At 41.2% G+C, this 20778-nt stretch overlaps 1 protein-coding gene across 1 annotated transcript in view; it reads left to right on the forward strand.

Annotated features, from left to right (window-relative positions):
• SLC4A5 (solute carrier family 4 member 5) overlaps positions 1-20778 on the forward strand; it is a 104883-nt gene that overhangs the window by 2367 nt on the left and 81738 nt on the right. Inside the window, exons 3-4 of the mRNA XM_058550909.1 lie at positions 4694-4758; positions 15127-15207. Of these exons, the coding sequence (XP_058406892.1) occupies positions 15129-15207 (79 nt within the window). The 5' untranslated portion in view covers positions 4694-4758; positions 15127-15128. The remainder of the gene's footprint in view (positions 1-4693; positions 4759-15126; positions 15208-20778) is intronic.

Below are 20778 nucleotides of genomic sequence, written 5' to 3' on the forward strand. Positions count from 1 at the left end.
TCCCTACCTCCTCAGAACAGACGTGTCATGAGCTTCCTGGGAGTGTAATAATTATAATGATATTACTAGTTAACACTGATTATTTCCTGTGGGTCAGACATTGACCTAAGATTTTATATATTTTCGTTCAGTCAGTTCTCATAACAACCCTTGAGGTAAATTATTATTCCCATTTTTCAGCTGAGGAAATTGAAGCAAAAAAAAAAAAAAAAATAGGTAACTTGCCCAAGATCCCACAGTTAGTGAAGCCAGGATTTGAACCCAACCATTTACAAGCCTCTGTTTTAGGTATCAAGGATACAACAGTAAGACAAAGTCTCTGCCATAATAGAGGAACAGACAATAAATGAATTAAAAAACACACACACAATATGGTTTTGGATAGAAATGCCATACAGACAATTAAGGCAGAGTTAAGGACTAGAAAGGAACATTTTAGATGGGCTGGTCTGGCATGGCCTTCTTGGGTAGATGACATTTGACCAGAAAGCTGAATACATGAGGGAGCAAGTCATGCTGAAGGTTGGGGAAACAGTAAGTGCAAAGGTCCTGAGGTGGGAATGAGCTTGAGGTATTAGAGGAAATGTGAGATGTGCAATGTGGCTAGTACAGAATGAGCCGAGGTCTACGCTGTTGCTGGCCACAGGCCACAGCAGTGATCAGGCAGTAGATGGAGATGGGGAAGGGAGAGGAGCCATCCACTGCATAACGTGGGCCTGGCCTCTTTGGGTTTCTCAGCTTCCCTTTAAGATCTCACTCATCTTTTTTCGTCCTCCTGTATGGTCTTGACAGCATCACAGCATTTTCCCTCCTCAACCCTGGCTACAGTTCAAAGGCAGCTAAAGCCGACAAGAATCTGGGGCAGCTAGTCTTGTACCACCCGCCAAAACTTAGCACAAACAATCTGAGAGCCAAAAATTATGCATACTGGAGTGAGTCTTGCCCAGCTCATGGGGAATTTCTTGTGGATAAAAGTTCTAGATAAGCCTGCTGGGGCCCCCAAATGAATCCTCATTCCCACCAACACAAGGGGCTGAACTTGGCAGACCTCTCCAGGTAGGAAGCTCATTCTGTCTTCATGGAACTTTGTCCCTCATGCCAGGGCCCTGTGTCAAACCTGCCTGAACCTGGCTGTATGTTAAACCCAGGTGGGATTCAGATGGCATTTGGCCAGGAGATGGAAGGGAATCTATCCCTGTGAGTAGCCATCCCTGTCCGCCAGGTCTCTAAAGGAGATGGAGACACAGAGGTCCAAGGCTGCAAACTCCTGAGTCTTTGCCCCTCCTCCCTCCTTGTAGAGCCCATGATTGAGGGGCCCATGTGGAGTGCTCTCTTCTCTTGGGTTAGAGGCAGCCTAGAGCCTAGAACCAGAGGGGCTGAACGGTCTATCCAGGATTTCTTGAGCTCGGCACTGTTGCCGGTTGGGGCCAGCTGATTCTTTGTTGTGGGGGGTGTCTTGTGCATCGTAGGGTGTTACCAACCCTCCCTAGCCTCTACTCACTAGAGGCCAGTAGTACTCTCCTCCCAAAAATGTCTCCAGATAGTGCCAAATGTCCCTGGGGGGAACACACCTCTGACTGAGAACCACTGGGTCCAATCTTTTCCCTTTCCCCTAAGCCAGTGTGTGGATCTCAGCTGATACCAGTCTGCTGTTGAGGAAGAATTGAAAGCCCCCAAGCATTTATCCCAGTGCTTAAAGCCAGCTGGGTGAACCAGTCTCCTTGGCAGCAAGGTGGAAAAAGGCCAGAGGGAAGGGAGTGGAGAGAGAAGAGGTGGCCAGATCTTCCTTCAACAGTTTTTGGCTCACAAAACTAAACTGTGAGGAAATGCAGGGATGGAGTTGGCCATAGACATCATGGGGCTAGGTCTCTCTCCCCCTCCCCATTCTGTCTTTCAATCACACATAAACACACACACACCCCTCTGCCACTCGTTGTGTTGTCTTTTTTCTCATCCCCTGAAGAAAGGCTTTCTCCAGAGGTGAAAGAGAGCTTAGTGCGGGAGGAGAACGTTAATGGATGGGCTGATTTAGACCAAGAGATTGGCAGGGCAGGAACAAGAGGTTATGGGTATCAATGAGGGAGGAGTGAAGGGATTCATCATGGGGGTCCAGACCAGAGTGAGGAGTAAATGAAGCCATGAGGGGCTGGTGGAGGGGGAGAAGAGAAAGATATTTGACGACTAGAAATCTTCATCGGCTTGAAAAGCAGGAAGAGAGTCAGAGATTAGGAAGCTGACCCCTAAGAGTCTCAACTTTCAGCCCAGCTCCATGAATATTTCTTTGTTCTGCTCCAGAGACACAGACTCAGAATCACAGGATGTTAGAGCTTGAAGGAAACTTAGAGACCATTTAGTGCACTCAACTCCATGCAGGCTCTTCCGTTAATTCATCAGCACCGCAATTCCAGGACGATGCTTGTTCACAATCTTTCCCTCTCTGCTTGGAATCCCTCTTTACTCGGAATCAAATGAGAAATAAGATACAGGAGTCAAACGGCTAGAAATTAAAATAACCTTGTAACAGATAAAGCTGATTGGAGAATTTGTTTTAGAATGTACAACCACAATTAGGCTTCCCAGTTCTTTCCGCCAGAATCAAACTTATCTACTCAGCACTGGAAGACCCCCTACCTGCAGGGCAAGCACTTTCTCAGGGAAGTTTACTGTGCAGAGAGGAGGGGAGGAGGGCAGCTCGGGCCTTCCCTGGGGCAGGCAGTTCTCAAAAGGATCTAAGTCATGGCACATGCCCATTTTTTTTCTCCCAAATTTACCAAACACAAGAGCCACTCATCATCCACTAGGTAGGAGGGAGTGAGGAGGTAGAGAGGTGAGTGGACAGTACTCTTCTCAAGACTTCCGAAACGACAGAAGCTCCTACTTTGTAGGGAAGGGTCAAGTGCTTGGAGGGAGACAGATCAGTTCCCGAGAACAAGACACCATTTATTAAGTGCAAACTCTGCTCCAAGAAGACTGAAGCCCAGAGAGGTGAAGTGATTATCTCAAGGTCACACAGCTCTGGGGACAAAATAAGGTTCTCCAGACTCCTAATGTCAAAGCTTTACCATTTCACACTTGTAATCACAGCAGATCAGGTTCATCCAGGGTCATCAGCCTAAAGTCAGCAACAAGAATCTCCTACTCCATCATTCAGGTCTTCTCACCCCTTCCTGCATTACCACCACTGTCTCCACCACCTCCATCTACACCTCCACCACCTCTGTCTACACCTCATCACCTCCATCTACACCTCATCACCTCCATCTACACCTTATCACCTCCACCACCTCTGTCTACACCTCCACCACCTCCGCCTACACCTCCACCACCTCCATCTACACCTCATCATCTCCATCTACATCTCCACCACCTGCCTCTACACCTCTGTCACCTCTGTCTACACCTCATCACCTCCATCTATACCTCATCACCTCCATATAAACCACCACCAGCTTCATCTACACCTCCACCACCTCTGTCTACACCTCCACCACCTCTGTCTACACCACCACCACATCCATCTACACCTCATCACCTCCATCTACACCTCCATGACTTCCGTCTACACCTCATCACCTCTATCTACACATCATCACCTCCATCTACACCACCACCACCTTCATCTACACCTCCACCACTTCTGTTGACACCTCCACCACCTCCATCTATACCTCCACCACCTCCATCTACACCTCATCACTTCCATCTATACCTTCACCACCTCCATTTATGCCCAACTACCATATCGCCACTTCTACTGTTCCACCTACACTTTCACCTCTACCTTTTCCTCCATCTCATTACTACCTCCTCCCTTTTTGTTAGCAGGCAGCCGGCAGAGACCACCTGGGTGGAGAGGCAGACATGAACTAGAAGGCTACTCACATGGCTCTGGTCTCAAGAAGTCTTCAAGATCTTTGAGATCAAAGATCTCTCCAGCTTATGATGTCCCTGGTCCCCCCCAGATGATCATCTTGGAGTATTTGATGAAGATTGTGATAAAGATACATAAACATAAGTACATATGTTTATACATATGTTGACAACAAGTACAAACTGCCACAATTTCTAAGCCATGCCCTAATCTGACAGCTGCAGATTTAGGTACTTGCTATATGATAAGATCCATTATTGGCATCTCAGCAGTCCTCAAAGCTCTAATAACCTAAAGATATTCAAATGAGCTATAATTTTGGGTGCCAGCCAGCCAGAGTCACCCCAGTATATAACACCAGACTCAGGCCTTTGCAGGCTCCTGGAGGTGCTGCCACCTGTTTGTAAAATAGGTAACCTTGCGATGGGGCAGGATCATCTCTAAGGTCTTTTAGACCTCCAGCTCTAACATCCCTCCAAGACAGAATCCAAAAAGGATCTGGGATAGAAACCTTGCCAAGAGATAAACTAGCATTTCAAAATCCCAGGCTGAAACATATCACTGCCATAAAAAGATCAGCAAGCTAAAATCCAAGAAATTTAGAGCAAAGACGTCTGCCTATGATTGTGGCTAGCCCTGTTCAGACCCTGCACTACCCTGGTCTGTCAGCCAACCAGGCATCGGTCCCTCATCCTGCAGGAGTGTCCCTTCCCCCACCCTGGTCACAGGGCTGGCTGCCAATGAGCCCCACTAGTCAATCTCCAATGCCCCAAATACTGTTCAGCCTGGAAATCACAGGGTGTCCTTCTTGCCACGCAACAGCCACAGAGCGAGTGACTGGCCTTCCTGAGATTCGGATCGTGGTTTCCAGTGCTAAGAGCGTGAAGGTAAGTTTGCAGCTTGGAGCTTCAGAGATGGTAGACAAAGCTATGCAGATAAGGGAAAATGTGCTTTACAGGATGAGCACAGAGTATTTAAGAGGAAGATTCTCACACACTGAGATGGAGAATACTCTGAAAGCTGGATAAATCTTGCAAATGAGCGTTGGACATTTGCCTTTCCTTAAAAAATTATACTGTTTTAGTCATGCTGGTGCCTTGAGTTCACTGGTTTGGGGCACAAAACCTCACACCAAATTATCAGAAATGACAAGAGACTCATTCTCTTGGACATCCTGGTGAGTTAGTTCTTTTTTGTTCTCATCTGATGGAACTGAGAATCTCTTTCTTCTAGGCACATAAATTTCTATTGTCTTTGCCAAATTACAAGACTGGCTGAAATATTTATGAAGTAAGCAAAAACCCTGAGACTTACCTCTTCCCCACAAAACTGTGGGAAAATAGATTACATCTGTTCATGTAACATCTTGGGATAGAAACTGAATAATGGCTGGCCTGCTTTCATTACACTTTCCTTTGGATGTGGTACCTGGCTTTGTTACTGGTAGTTTGCTTAGGATATTTTGTTTGTTTGTTTATTTGGTTTTTTTCTCCTGGGGCATGTGTGGGTGGGGTCTGCAGGGCCCAGAGGCAATGGATAAACCATCAACTGGACCCGTGGCCTTTCTCTTAAAGCCCAGTATGACCCCATGTCATTCTTGTCAATTCAGTTCACAAAATAATCCCAGATGAGCCCCTAGGGAGGTCTTTTTCTGAAATGCTTTGGGCTATGAGAGGGGTTCACTGGATACCATGTTGGGCTGGTCCCATTCAATAATGTCAAATGGCTTAAAAGATGGAGTGGGAGGAAAAGCTCCCCAAAGGCTGACCGATGAATGTGGCACAAACTTTTTTCTAGTTAGTTTTCTTCCAGAGACATGGAAGTCTATTTTTGAAGATTTATTGCCATATTTTGCCCTTCTTCCCTAATAATTAAACTATCTTGTTCTGTTTGTTTCCAGTGTCTAGTGCAAATATCTGGAACAAAGTGGATATGTTGACTGAATTGATGTGCCCCTGTGGATGGGGTGGGAGGCTTAAATGGCAGGTGATTTAATCACCAGGGTTTTGTTGGTCAAATGTGCTGTCCATTCAAAAGGCTGGCTGTGTCACTACCTCCTTGCTGCAGTGGATATGCAGGCTGCTTGGGCAGGGGCCCTGAGTGACTGTTCCCTGGTACGCCTATCTGGTCCTTAGCCTTGCAGGCTTAGGGCATTAATTTTGTCAGTAGGGTTTGGATTCTCAGGGATCTCAAATGTGATTCCAGGCTGGTAGCAGGGGCAGTAAAGTGGAATGGGGCCCTTAAGGGGTCTAAAGATGGATGGGACAATGATGGTGAGCTGGTTGGGCAGTGGAGCAGCTGGTGGAGGAAAAACTGCCAATACAAGCTCTGTCATTTGCTACACGCCAGAGGCTGGTGTGTTATTAACACTGTTCCTTTGGCAACATATTGTAGTGGATGGTTGTACTGGCTAATACTCTTTGGATGCAAGTAACTCAAACCAACTGAAACTAGCTGAAGAGAAAAGAGTTCATTATCAGGCCATTGGGAGGTCTTGTGGATGGGAATTCGGCTAGACCTCAGGAAGGGCCTGGAACTTGGAAACCCACACCAGACTCCCTCTATCTTCCACATCTTCAGATCTTTCTTTCCTCTTCTTCCTCCTTCTTCCTTTGCTGCCTCCCCTCCTGTCTCCCTTCTTTCCTTCCTTGGGTCTGGGAATCAGAGATAATTCAATTCTAGTCTTGGCTTTGCCATGCCTGGCTCCTTGACACAGGAAAAATTACGTAATTCCCTGACTCTCCATTTCCTTATCTGTAAAATGGAGGTAAAAATTATGCACTGAATTTTAGTCAAGATTAAATGAGATTATGAAAGCAAAATACCTGACATTCAATCACTATACATTATGTGAAATGCTAGAGACAGAAATTCTGTTTCATGGGTTAGGTCGTGACTGGGAATTTTTATGATGGGCCCTGCAGCTGCCGATCCAAGCAATAATTAATCTAAATGCTTTCCATATGGCCAACGTTCTACTTCAAATGGATGGCTTCCTTTGAGTATGATCTGGGGCAGCCTGGGTGCTTCTATTTCTGCACACTCCTGGAAGGGAGCTTCTCTCTGTTTGTGAGGAGGTGGGACTCAGCACAGAGGAGATGAGGAAAGAATGGTCTCAACTAGTGCAGAACCAGGAGGTGTACATCTCCCTGAATATAAGCCACATTACAGCTCCGTAATTCTAAGGTTTAGTGGAGTTTTCATCTCTTTTTGCATCTGTATCATCATTTTTTATTCACTTTTGTTTGGTTTCCAATCTGAAAATCCATAGTATTTCAAATACGATAGAACTCATTTTTAAAACATGCCAGAAAACTCCATTTCATTTGTATTAGTCAAGAACTGTCAACTACAAGTGTCAGAAACCTAACTCAAACATGAGAAAAAAGAAAGTGAATTATCAGCTCAACACAACTGAGAAGGCCAGTTCAGAATTCACTGATTCAGGGGATTAGTGTTATCAGTACTCTGTTTCTCTACTTTCCTCCAATACTTCTCTCCAAGTGGCAGGCAAGATAGTAGCTCCCGAGCTTATCAGCTTCACAACCCCAGCGAAAGCCCAAGTCAGAGCCAGAGGGAGGCAGTGTTTTTGGATGGATCAAGTGGAAATATCCTGGGAAGAATTCTGATTGGCCCAGCTTTGGGCGTGGGATCATCCCTGAACCAATCTCTGTGGTGCGGGAATGGGGAGTGTTTGATTGGCCAGATGGGGTCACATGGCCTTTCCCATTTGCGGTTGGGGAGAGGTGGAGTCAGTCCCACCTAACCCATTTGGAGGCGGTTCTCTATTGGTAAGAGAATCTGTTACTCAGCTTCTCTGTACTCCTCACCATGGCCATACCAGAGGAGGAAGATATCAGCTCTCAAAAAATCACTAGCCTGTTCAAGCTACCAGTGTGTTCTTGCTAAGCTTACCAGTTCACAATACCCAGTTTGAATGAAAAGATGTGATGTTAGGTTTGTGAAGCTCACATGAAGCAAATTCTGTGTGTGGCGATTCAATTTAATAGAAAATGTATTTATTTCCTTAAAATAGTGGTTCTCAAAGTGTGGTCCCTGGATCAGCAATGGCAGCATCAACTGGAAATTTGTTGGAAATGAAAACTCTCAGACTCCACTCAGCTCTATGAAATTAGAAAGTCTGGGGCAGAGCCCAGCAATACTAGGTTTTAACAAGCCCTCCAGGTCACTCTGATGTGCGCTTAAGTTTGAGAACCACTGTCTTAAAGGTTCTTTGTTTTGTAGTTGTCCCGAATATTTTAAACATGATTTCACTTTTTTTGTGTGTGTGTGAGGAAGATCAGCCCTGAGCTAACATCCATGCCAATCCTCCTCTTTTTGCTGAGGAAGACTGGCCCTGAGCTAACATCGGTGCCCATCTTCCTCCACTTTATGTGGGACACTGCCACAGCATGGCCTGACAAGCGGTGCGTCAGTGCGCGCCCGGGATCTGAACCCAGGCCGCCAGCAATGGAGTGCGCATGCACTTAACCGCTACGCCACAGGGCGGCCCCACACTTTGAATAAACAGACTTAACCATGGATTTTCAGGGGATACAATTATCGTCAAGTGGGAGCACATGTCATATTAAATTATTTGCCTTAAAATGTTTAAAATAAAAATAATATATGACTATAATTTAAAAATCAAGTAACACATGTAAGAGCTTATAACAAAAAGCAACTGAAAACTCCATCCTTTCCACACACCTGACAGTTCCACTTCCCAAAGACAACCAGTTGGAATTCTTTTAGCTTTTTCTGTTGGTTACCTACACCCCTCTAATAATAATTATTATTATATATATATGTATCTCCTTCTACTTATCAGAGTTAGAAATTAGCCACCTACAGGTGAATATTTAACTATCTTACACCTTACCCATTGCCTCTTCTTCATCTTCCCAATGAAGACATATCATCACTGTTTCGAGTTAATTCAAAAATCAATGTTTATAGGGGGCCGATCCAGTGGTGCAGCAGTTAAGCGCATGCTTCGCTTGGTGGCCTGGGTTCGGCCTGGGGTTCCCAAGTTCGGTCCTGCGCATGCACCAACGCACGGTTTGTCAAGCCACGCTTGGCAGCGTCCCATATAAAGTAGAGGAAGATGGGCATGGATGTTAGCCCAGGGCCAATCTTCCTCAGCAAAAAGAGGAGGATTGGCATGGATGTTAGCTCAGGGCTAGTCTTCCTCACACACACACACAAAATCAGTCTTTATACTCTTCTGATTATGTAACATGATCACATTTTATTTCTTGCAGTTTTAATTTTTCACTGGCGTTTCTAATTGCCTTTCTTTTTCTTTGCAGTTTCTGTCTTGGTCACTCTCTTAAGTTATTCCAAATTCTCAAGGAGTGTATCAGAACTCTTGCATTTCATCTTTTCCTTGGGTGGCTCCTTCTGAAACCTCATTTTTAGCTCTTTTGAGGCTGATTGCTCCCCAGGGCCATAGCACAGCTGTCATGTAGAGACCTCCCTTTGTTATTCTGGTTGGCTCTGCTCTCTCCTGGATCCCATTGTCTTCCTCTTCTTGGTTCATGGTGATAACATACTTAAATAACCTCCTAGGAAGTTATGAGAGAAAAGTAAAATGATTTCTTGCATGTCCAAATCTGTCTTCTACCCTTGCTCTTGATTGGTAGTTTGGTTGGGTACAGAATGTGAGGCTGGAAATCATTCTCCCTCAGAATTTCACAGGCGTTGCCTCATCATCTTCTGTTATCCAAGTTGCTGATGAGAAGTCTTCTGATAATCTGATTTTTATTCATTTATAGGTGACCTGTTCCTGTTTCTTTCACTCTAGATGGTTTTAGGATCTTTCTTTTCTTCACATTTAGTGTTCTAAAATTTCATAATCACATATCGAAGTGTGAGGATTTTTCCAATCATTCTTTGTGAAGAATACTAGGCCCATTTTATCAGAGACTTCTATGTCAGTGTTATGTCATTAGTTCTCTTATTTCTTAAAATTGTTTTTAATTTTTAATAATAAAATATTTCAAACTTGTAGAATGACAGACATTCATATATCACTGTCCAGAACTAACAGATGTTAATATTTTATCATATTTGCTTCATATCTATATTTATCCAAAATATCAAAGATACAGCTAGAACATCACAAATAAATGTTACCTCTCCCCAGAGGTCTCATTCTCCTGCATGATTTTATGCTTCTATTACTTATAAATGTAGCAATAAACAATATTGGTAGTGTTTTCTGTGTATTAAAGTTTTATATAAATAATATCATTTGTATCTTTTTACAACTTGCTTTTTTTACTGATTATGTTTTTGAGATTTATATACATTGGTACATAGAGATCTAGTTCATTCATTTGAACTCCCTATAGTATTCCGTTATGTAGCAGTTAGGAACGCCTTCAGCTAAAAGTAACATAAAACTTGACTAGCAGTTTACTATCAAGTAGATTTTTTCCCCCCACATAACAGGAAGCACAGAGATAAGCAGTCTGGGGCTCAGTGATGTTATCAGGAACCCACGTTAGTTCTAGTCTTCTACTTTTGTTTTAGCCTGTGCCTTTGGTTTTCATACTTGTCACATCATTGTTGCAAGATGGCTGCTTCATCTAGAAGCCTCATGTCCAAGATTTATACAGGAAAGGGGGGAGAGTAAAGTACAAAATGTGCATCCCAGCTGTGTCTGTCACTTTTTATTAGGAAAATAAAAGCTTTTCTGGAAGCCCTACCCAGTGGGCTTCCATTTAAATCTCATTGGCTTGATAGGGTCTCATGACTACTCCTAAGATCAGTTACTGGCCAAGGGCCATAAGATTACCATGAAGGGTTTAGACAGATCACAATTCACGCCTGGGGTTGGGGAAGGGGTCTACAGCAATCAAGGGCCTCCTGTCTCCACATGAACAAAATGGCCTTATATAAATAAGGCAAGAAGAAGAGGGAATGGATGCTGCAAAGTGTAGCAGACACTGCTAGATGACTGCTCAATGCTTCTTCTCTCTATTTTCCTTACTAACAGAATCCAATCTTATTTGCCCAGTAAATACCATACTTACTTTCCCAAAGTCTTTTGTCATATGACTCAAGTCTGGTTTTGAGTAACAGAAAAGTTAACTATAGTAGTTTAAACAAATAAGTGGTTTAATTATTTCCCATAACGAGAAGCCCAGGTGTGGGTTGTCCAGCGCTGGTAGTGTGGCTCAGTGAAGACATTAAGGACGCAGGCTCCTTCTTCCCCTTGTATCCAAAGTTAGCATGTGGCCTTCATTCCCATGATGACCAGAAGCCTACTGCACTTCCTGGCATCATATGCAAGCTCCAGAGAGAGTGTTGCCAGATAAAATACAGTTTTCCCAGTAAAATTTGAGTTTTAGATAGACAATGAATACTTTTTAAGTATAAGTATGTCCCAAATATTGCATGGGACACACTTATACTAAAAATTCTTTGTTGTGTATATGAAATTCAAATTTACCTGGGAAAACAGAATTTTATTTGCTAAATCTGGCAACCCTATCCAGGAAGGAAGAAGAAGGGAAAATGAAGGGGCTTTCTTCTGCAGAGGCTTTATCCAGGAAGGGAATCTCTTACCAGGTTTTTTCTCCTATATCTCTTTAGCCAGAGATTGCTGAAGGGCATCTGGGGAAAGTGATTATTTTTAGTTGGCCACATTGCTGCCCTAAACAAAATCAGAGCAGAAAGGGGATGGACATCAGGCAGGTAGTTAGCAATGTCCTCCACAGATGTCTTACACACTCCTCCCATATATCTCCCCGTTCTCTCCAAATAGTTACATCCAGAGGGGATATTCAAAATATTTAACAACCAGTATGGCGTTGACACAGACCAATCAGAATGGATACCTGACTACTGAGAATGGACACCAACCACAAACAGCAGCCATACCAGTGCATGTTGGTGGAATACCACCCCTGCTTATACCACAATTTTTGGTAAAATTAGCATTCATTTTCATTTATTGTGACTATATAAATATCGTTCACATTTGAGTTATGTAGTTTACCAGGATTACTTTTCCTTTCTTCAGACTCTTTATTCTTGATAGAATCTTGGTATCCTCTCAAAATAGTCAAACACATCCAGATAATTGATGAGGTCAAGTTTTTTCTTGGAGATATCCTGTCCAGAGCCTGCTCTAAGATGCACCTGTTGCTCTCTGGGCTGCTGCTCCTAGGGCCTCCTTGTGCCAATCTTTTATGGTAAATGCCATTTCCCAGATGCCATATTTCTTTCTGAGATGCTCCTTCATCTTGCTGGAGTTCTTTCTTCAATCACTTCCTGAGAAAAGGTGCACAGGAGGTGAATTTTTGAGACATTTCATGTCTGAAAATGCCCTTATTTTACCCTCACATTTGACTGACAGCTTGGTTAGGACTGGAATTCTAGGTTGGAATTAATTTTTTTCTCACTTTTGGAGGCGTGACTCCATTGTTTTGTAGCTTCCATGGTGGCTATTCAGAAATCTGACTGAAGTTCTCATGTATGATTCTTTGCAGGTGACTTATTTTCTTCTTCTGGAAGCTTTTAAAGTCTTGTCTTTATATGTAATATTCTAACCCTTCATGATGATGTGACTTGGAGTGCATTCTTTTTTAAAAATTCGTATTTCTGAGATCTCAGCAGGCCCTTTCAATCAGGAGATTCAAATCCTTCAGCTCTGGGCAGTGTTCTTGTGTCATTTCCTTGACAATTTCCTCTCTACCATTTTTCCTGATCTCTCTTCCAGGATCTCCTGTTATTTGATGTTGGACCCCCTGGATTGATCTTTTGATTTCCTTGTCTTTTTCCTACTCTTTAAAAAAGTTCTTTGTGCTCTATTATCTGACATATTTTTTTCAACTTCATGTTCCAACTCTTTTATTGAAAATTTTCTTCTAACAAAGCTTTAATTTCCAAGAATTCTTTCTTATTCTTTAAAAGTTCCATGTTTATAACATTCTGCTTTTTTTTTTTTTTGTCGTGAATACAGTATCTTTCCTTTTCTACTTGAAGATGTTAATTGCGTAGTTTTTTAATGCTCTTTGACTGTCTACATTGCTCCTGTTTCCTTGGACTTCCTCTTTTCCTGTTTGTTTTGGTCTCTGTCATCCTGGAGATTCCTGGCTGGCCATTATATTTGAGATGGAGCTGCCAAACAGCTGTTTGACAGGCTGGACTAGTTGAATGATAGACTCACAGTGGGCAGTTGGGTGGAGCCCTTGCCATTTTGTTAGAGGTCCCCAAAATGTCAGAATCTGTAAGTCCTGCAGTCTCCTGCCTGGAGTGCTTAAGATTTGTTAGCGTTCTAGGAGCTGAGCAGGCAGAGGGCTGAGTAACTGCCTTTACTTAAATCTGCTCCCCCTCCCCGTGCCCCAGTGAAATGACTCCTTCTTGCCTTCAGCTATCCAGGGGCCTCTGGGTTGACCCCTCCATCTTCTGGGGTTGGGAGCACATTCTAGGAGACTGGAGCCTAGAAGAGAGATCTGGTGGTTTAATGGACTCCTTAGGGAGATATTCAACCAACTCACCTGTTTTCAACCCTACACTGTATCCTGGTCTTCAGAAGTACCTACTGGCTCCAATTTCCTCTTTCTCTACTTTTGAGAACCACTTTGTATGTTAGAGACTATCTAATCTTTGAAGGTCCAGGTAAGACATTCTTAAAAAACTATCTGCTCCTGGTTTTTATTTTTCTTTTCATTATAGAAAATTTTCAAACATAACAAAAATAGAAAAAATAATACTATGATCCTTTTGAACCTATAAACCAGCTTCAACAATTATCAATATCTGACTGATTGGGATGCCTTTCCCATAACCATTTCAATTAGTGGTTGTTAGTTAATTCAGGTTTTCTAGTTCTTTGAACATCAATTTTCATCATTTTTATTATTTTTCTAATAAAGTATCCATGTATTAGCCTTATGGCCAAGAGCTATAGTTCTAGAAACAGACTGTCTGGGTTTGAATCTCTGTTCCTCATTTGGGCAGTCAGTTAAGCTCTTGGTGCCTCAGTTTTCTCATCTGTAAAATGACAATAATAATGTTACTTATCTCATAGGGTGTTGAGCAGATTCAATTCAGTCACACATGCAGAGCATTTAAAATAGCACCTGGCACATTGCAACGGTAGCTATTATTATTATCTAAGTCATAACGTATTGGCATAAAGTTTTTCATGGCATTTGCTTAAAATTTTTAAATTCTCTACTGTATTTTTAGTTATGTCCCTTTTTCATTCATGTCGTTTACTTATGAATATTCTCTTTTCTTCTTGATTAGTCTTGTATCTTTTGCCTATTTTAATAATCTTTTCAAATACGTGCCTTTTGGGTTTATTAACCATCTCGATGCTTGATTGTTTTCCATTTCTTTCTTTCTTTTTTTTTTTTTTGATGAGGAAGATTAGCCCTGAGCTAACATCTGTAGCCAATCCTCCTCTTTTTGCTGAGGAAGATTGGCCCTGGGCTAACATCCATGCCCATCTTCCTCTACTTTATATGGGACGCCACCACAGCATGGCTCCATACGTGGTGCATGGGTCTGTGCCTGGGATCTGAACCTGTGAACCCTGGGCCACTGAAGCGGAGCACATGAACTTAACCACTATGCCACTGGGCCAGCCCCTATTTCATTATTTTTTGCTGTTATCTTTTATATTTATATCCTTCTACTTTCTTTGGATTTTCTCTCTTGTTCTTTTTCTAGGTTCTTTAGTTGAATGCTCATCACATTTATTTTCCTCCTTCTTTCCTCTCTCCCTCCCTCCTTCTTTCCTTCCAGTTCCCTCTAAGTGTGTTGTGTCCCACAAGTTTCAATATGTAGTAGTTGTAATTGTTGATTTCTAAATATTTAATCATTTCCATGTGGTTTCCTGTTAAATCCATGATTAGAAATTATTTTTACTTTCCAAATATATAAATAAATATATATTTACTATAGAAGTATGATACAAATGCTTTGAAATTCACTAGGGCTTTTCTGTGACCTAGAATATGTACTCTCTTTGAAATGTTCCATTTGTACTTGAAAAAGAGGTGTGTTCTCTATTAGTCAGGGATATATATATATATATATATATATATATATATATGCACACATAAGTGTATATATTTGAGCCTCTTCAATTTGTTTGTACGTTCTTTTGCCTTAATTTTTTTTATCTGCATTAAGGTCTCCCACTATGGGTGTGGATTTGACCCTTTCTCTTTGAAATCCTACCTTTTTGTGTCGTATACATTTTGAGGCTGTGTTCATCTTTTACTTTATAGTCATGAAAATGGAGGAGGAGAGGGCTGGAGTAGGGACGCTGGATCCCGCTAACTACAGGAGGAGATGTCAGGATCAGGAAGGTAAGGTCACCTTGAGAACTTGAGAATTCCTTGAATATCCTTATGTCCCCTTCCAGCTGGGGAATCTGGAGAGCTGGTCCCTTTCCCTGACTCACTCAGTGTCTGCTCTAGATCAGTGCGACCAGTCTTCACTGTGTCTTAAAGGGACCACGTGGTCAGGCTGGAGACATGAAACTGGCACTTTACTTATATGGATTAGGGCATGGCTTCCCCAACACAAAATTAAGCTTATCTAATTTTACAAGATCTACAAACCATACTAAATGCCAAACATCAGCATTTTATAGATTCTAAAAATGGCAGCTCAGTTAAAACCAGTGCAAGAGGGTGTTGAGTGGAGGTATCTATTGCTCCAGAATTGCTGACTCAGAGGCCCTAAGTATCCTAAACTCTACAGAGAAGCAGCCACAGGGCTTATGAAGAGGCAACCAGACAGGCTTCTGCCCTGCCAGTACCCCAGCCCCACTTGGAGGGAGATACTAATCTCGCTGCCCTGCTGGATGCTCACTGAACTGCGGAATGTGTAGAGACACTCCCAGCCTGTTGATGGAGAGAAATGCAGTGAGGAGTTCCTAGGAGAACTTCAGTTGTCCTGATCCAAACTGTAAGATGTTCATGGTGAGAGGAGAGGTCCTGCAGAGCTAAGAAGGGAGGTTGGGGGAGGGCTAGCCATTCCCCACAGTTCACCTGATACATAGCAACACTGATGATTATGATGGAAGCCTGGAAAAAAATGGGACAAGTTAGATCCAGGGCAGACAGTAAAATATTTCCCTGACAGCCATCTTCTCTGACTTCTTTAATAAGGATATTCTTCATGTGTATAGCCCTTTACAATTTTCATAATCATGTTCCCATACACCATCCCGTTCTGTCTTCTCAAAAACCAGAGAAAGGATTTTAATTCCCACGTTACAGATGAGGACACTGAGTCCCAGAGAGGCAGATGTGCATGGCCATAGAGCAAGTGAAGAACTAGCCGGGGAGCACCCAGGGCTGCTGACTCTTGGAGGACTTTCTGACATGTCAGCTGCTTCCCATTTCCATTCCTGGTAGAGAATAGGAACTCCTCATTGAAAGACCCAAGTATGCTAATCCCTCAGAGTAGAACTTCTTACCTCTAAATGTTGGTGTCCATGACTTACCTCGAATTACAGCTTGCTTAAGAGATGTAGTAGAGCAGGGGAAGTCACAACATGTTGGAGGAAGAAGTGAGAAGGAAGGAGGAGCACCAGTCATTCTGATACTGGTCCACTGGGAAGCGAGGCTGTGCTTCATAAAAATCTCCACCTCACATTCCTTGTTATACCCAAGAGAGACTGGGGGTCCAGAAGAGCAAGCAGTAGGGTGAATAGGGGTGAGCTGGGGCTCTAAAGAGATTTGGACACTAATGTCCCAGTAATCTGACTCTCCAGTGCCTAGGAATGACTCACACAGACACTCAACATATCTCTAAGAGGCTTGGACATCATTCTCCAAGGTTCAGCTTGATATGGTTTCTGTGTGATATCCACAGTCAATGAATGCCCAGGCATCTAATATCTGCATGTCAGTAATTTGAGCCAAGAGTCAGCCCTTTCTCTCCAGGGAAAAAAAATCAAGTAAATGTAGATCTTGGTGTAAGAACACAAAGTCTAACTTCCCATTCTGCCACAGTATTTCAGCTTTCAGTTGCCATTCTTGGGCTTAAAAAAATAGTAATAAATGGGGCTGGCCCAGTGGTGTAGTGGTTAAGCTCATGTGCTCCACTCTGGTGGCCCTGGGTTCACGGGTTCGGATCCTAGGCGTGGACCTACACCACTCACCAAACCATGCTGTGGAGGCGACCCACATACAAAATAGAGGAAGATTGGCACAAATGTTAGCTCAGGGACAATCTTCCTCACCAAAAAAAAAGTTAAAATTATCAAAATTTGTTGGGCAGCCTGCCCTTGGGAAAATATCACCCTGGAATTCCAGACTCAAATTTATTCTAAACCAGTGGTTCTTAAACAGTTTTAAAGTCCATTTAAGCAGGACAAAAGATCTTCCCACTCATTTACTCCACTCATTCTCATTTCTCTTCAGAAAGAAGAAAAAAAGAAAAGAAAACAAAGTGTAAAGGTCCAAAAGAGGAATAGCATTTAGTATTCAGCAGGTGGATGATTCAAGTTAGAGACTTGATATCAAAAAATTATAAATCAAAGATACTGTTGGGGTCAGTAGTCATCACTATGCATTGTAGAATTAACCAAAAGAAGTCCACCCAGAAACTAAACTAACAGAAATTTATAAAAGAAAGAGTTGTAACAATTAAAAATGACAACCAAGACTTCCAGTTTCCACTTTGACATGTAGAGAGCTTCAAAGTCATCACTCCCACCCTCACAACAATGAAAAAGCTGAACAACCTGAAAAAAGAATTATACACCATAACCAAATGAAATTTGTTCCAGGTATTCAAGGCTGGGTCACTGTTTGAAAATTGATTAATGTAACCCATCACATCAACAGGCTAAAAAAGAAAAATCACATGATCATATCAATAGATGCTGGAAAAGCATTTGGCAAAATCCACACCCATTCATAATAAACTCTCTGTAAACTAGGAATAGAGAGTAAACTTCCTCCACTTGATAAAAAAAAATATAAAAAAAAATCACAGCTAACATTATACTTAATGGTGGGAAACTAGAAGCTTTCCCAGTAAGATCAGGAACAAGGCAAGGATGTCCCCTCTCACTGTTCCTTTAAATATTATATTGGAAATCCTAGCTGATGCAATAAGACAAGAAAAGGAAATAAAATCTATGTAGATTGGGAAGGAAGAAATAAAACTATCTTTGTTTGCAGATGACATGATCGTCTGTGTAGAAAACCCCAAAGAATCAACAACAACAACAAAAACTCCTGGAACTAATAAGCAATTATAGTAAGGTTTCAGCACACAAGATTAATATACAAAAGTTAATTGCTTTCCTATGTACTAGCAACTGGAATTTGAAACTAAAAACATATTGCCATTTGTATGAGCACAAAAAATACTTAGGCATAAATCTAACAAAATATATACAGGATCTTTATAAGAAAAACCATAAGACTGATGAAAGAAATCAAAGATCTAAGTAAATAGAGAGATATTCTATGTTCATGGATTGGAAGATTGAATATTGTTAAGATGTCAGTTCTCCCCAACTTGATCTAAGGATTCAACACAATCTCAATCAAGATCCCTGCAAGTTATTTTTTTTTTTTTTGGTTACTGATAAATTGATTTTAAAATTTATATAGAAAAACAGAAGACTGAGAATAGGCAGAACAATACTGAAGAAGAACAAATTGGAGGACTAACACTACTCCACTTCAAGATTGCTATAAACCTACAATAATCAAGAGAGCATGATATTGGCAAAAGAATAGACAAGTTGATCAATGGAACAAAATAGAGATCCCAGAAAAGGAACCATACAAATATAGCCAGTTGATCTTTGACAAAGAAGCAAAGGCAATTTAATGGAGGAAAGATAGTCTTTTCAACAAGTCTTGCTGGAACAAATAAATATTCACATGCAAAAAAATAAATAAATAAAAAGAAGAATCTAGACACAGCCCTTACACATTTTACAAAAATTAACTCAAAATAGATCTTAAACCTAAATGTAAAATGCAAAACTATAAGACTTCTAGAGGATAAAATAGGAGAAAATCTAGATGACCTTAGGTTTGGCAATGAGTTTTGAGATACATCAAAGTCATGACCCATGAAATAAATAATTGATAAGTTGCATTCTATTAAAATTAAAAACTTCTGCTCTGTGAAAGACACTGTTAAGACAAAGAAAAGGCAAGCCACAGACTAGAGGAAAATATTTGCAAAAGATATATCTGATAAAAGATGTATCCCAAAATATACAAAGAACTCAAGACTCAGCAATAAACAATCCAATTAAAACATGGGTAAAAGATCTGACAGACACCTCACCAAAGAAGATATACAGATGGTAAATAAGCATATGAAAATATGCTTGACATAATATGTCATTAAGGAATTGTAAATTAAAATAACAGTGTGATCAACTACACACCCATTAGAATGGCTAAATTCCAAAAAACTGACAATACCAAATGCTGATGAGGATGCAACACAACAGGAATATGCATGCACTGCTGGTGGGAATGAAAATGGTATAACCACTTTGGAAGACAGTTTGGCAGCTTCTTACAAAGCTAAACATAGTCTTACCATACAATTCAGCAATAATGCTCCTAAGTATTTACCCAATTGAGTTGAAAATTATGTCCACATAGAAAAGTGTACATGAATGTTTGTAGCTGCTCTATTAATAATCATCCAAAACTGGAAGCAGCCAAGATGTCCTTCAACAGAGGAACAGATAAACAAACCATGATACATCCATACAATGGGATATTATTCGGACATAAAAACAAAATGAGCTATCAAGCCATGAAAGATATGGAGAAAATTTAAATACATATTGCTAACTGAAAGAGCCAGTGTGAAAAATCTACATACTGTATGATTCTAATTATATGACATTTTGGAAAAGGCAAAATTATAGACAGTAAAAAGAGGTTTTACAGGAGGGAGGGGATGGATGAATAGGTGAAGCATAGGGAATTTTTAAGGTGGTAAAACTATTCTGTATGATACAGTAGTGGTAGATGCATGTCATTAAGCATTTGTCAAAGTCCGTAGAACTATACAACACTGAGTGAATCTTAATGTAAACTATAGACTATAGTTAATAATAATGTATCAATATTGGTCACTAATTGTAACAAATGTACCACACTAATGCAAATTATTAATAATAGGGAATGAGCCAGCCCTGATGGCCTAGTGGTTAAAGTTCAGCACACTCCATTTCGGTGGCCCAGGTTTGGTTCCTGGGCGTGGAACCACACCACTCATCTGTCAGTAGCCATGCTGTAGCAGTGGCTCACATAGAAGAACTAGAAGTTCTTACAACTAGAATATGCAACTATATACTGGGGCTGTAGGGAGAAAAAGAAATAGGGGCTACTATTCATAGCAATAAATGCCTACATTAAGAAAAAAGAAAGAGCTCAAATAAATAGCCTATCTTTACACCTCAAGGAACTAGAAAAAGAACAAACTAAGCTCAAAGTTAGTAGAAAAAAGGAAATAACAAAGATCAGAGCAGAAATAAATGAAATAGAAATGAAAAAGACAATAGAAAAGATAAACAAAATAGACAAAGCTTTAGCTAGAGTTACCAAGAAAAAAAGAGAGAAGACTTAAATAAATAAAATTAGAAATGAAAGAGGAGACATTACAATCGATACCACACAAACACAAAGTATCATAAGAGATTATTATAAACAATTATATACCAACAAATTGGAAAACCTAGAAGAAATGGATAAATTCCTAGAAACATATAACTGACCAATTTCTTCTGATTCATGAAGAAACAGAAAATCCGAACAGATCAATTACTAGCAAGGAGATTGAGTCAGTAATCAGAAACCTCCCAGAGCCAGTCCTAATGGCCTAGTGGTTCAAGTTTGGCACACTCCGCTTTGGTGGCCCGGGTTCAGTTCCTGGGC

This window comes from Diceros bicornis, chromosome 12, assembly GCF_020826845.1.
Source record: "Diceros bicornis minor isolate mBicDic1 chromosome 12, mDicBic1.mat.cur, whole genome shotgun sequence".
In the NCBI taxonomy this organism is placed as follows: Eukaryota; Metazoa; Chordata; class Mammalia; order Perissodactyla; family Rhinocerotidae; genus Diceros; species Diceros bicornis.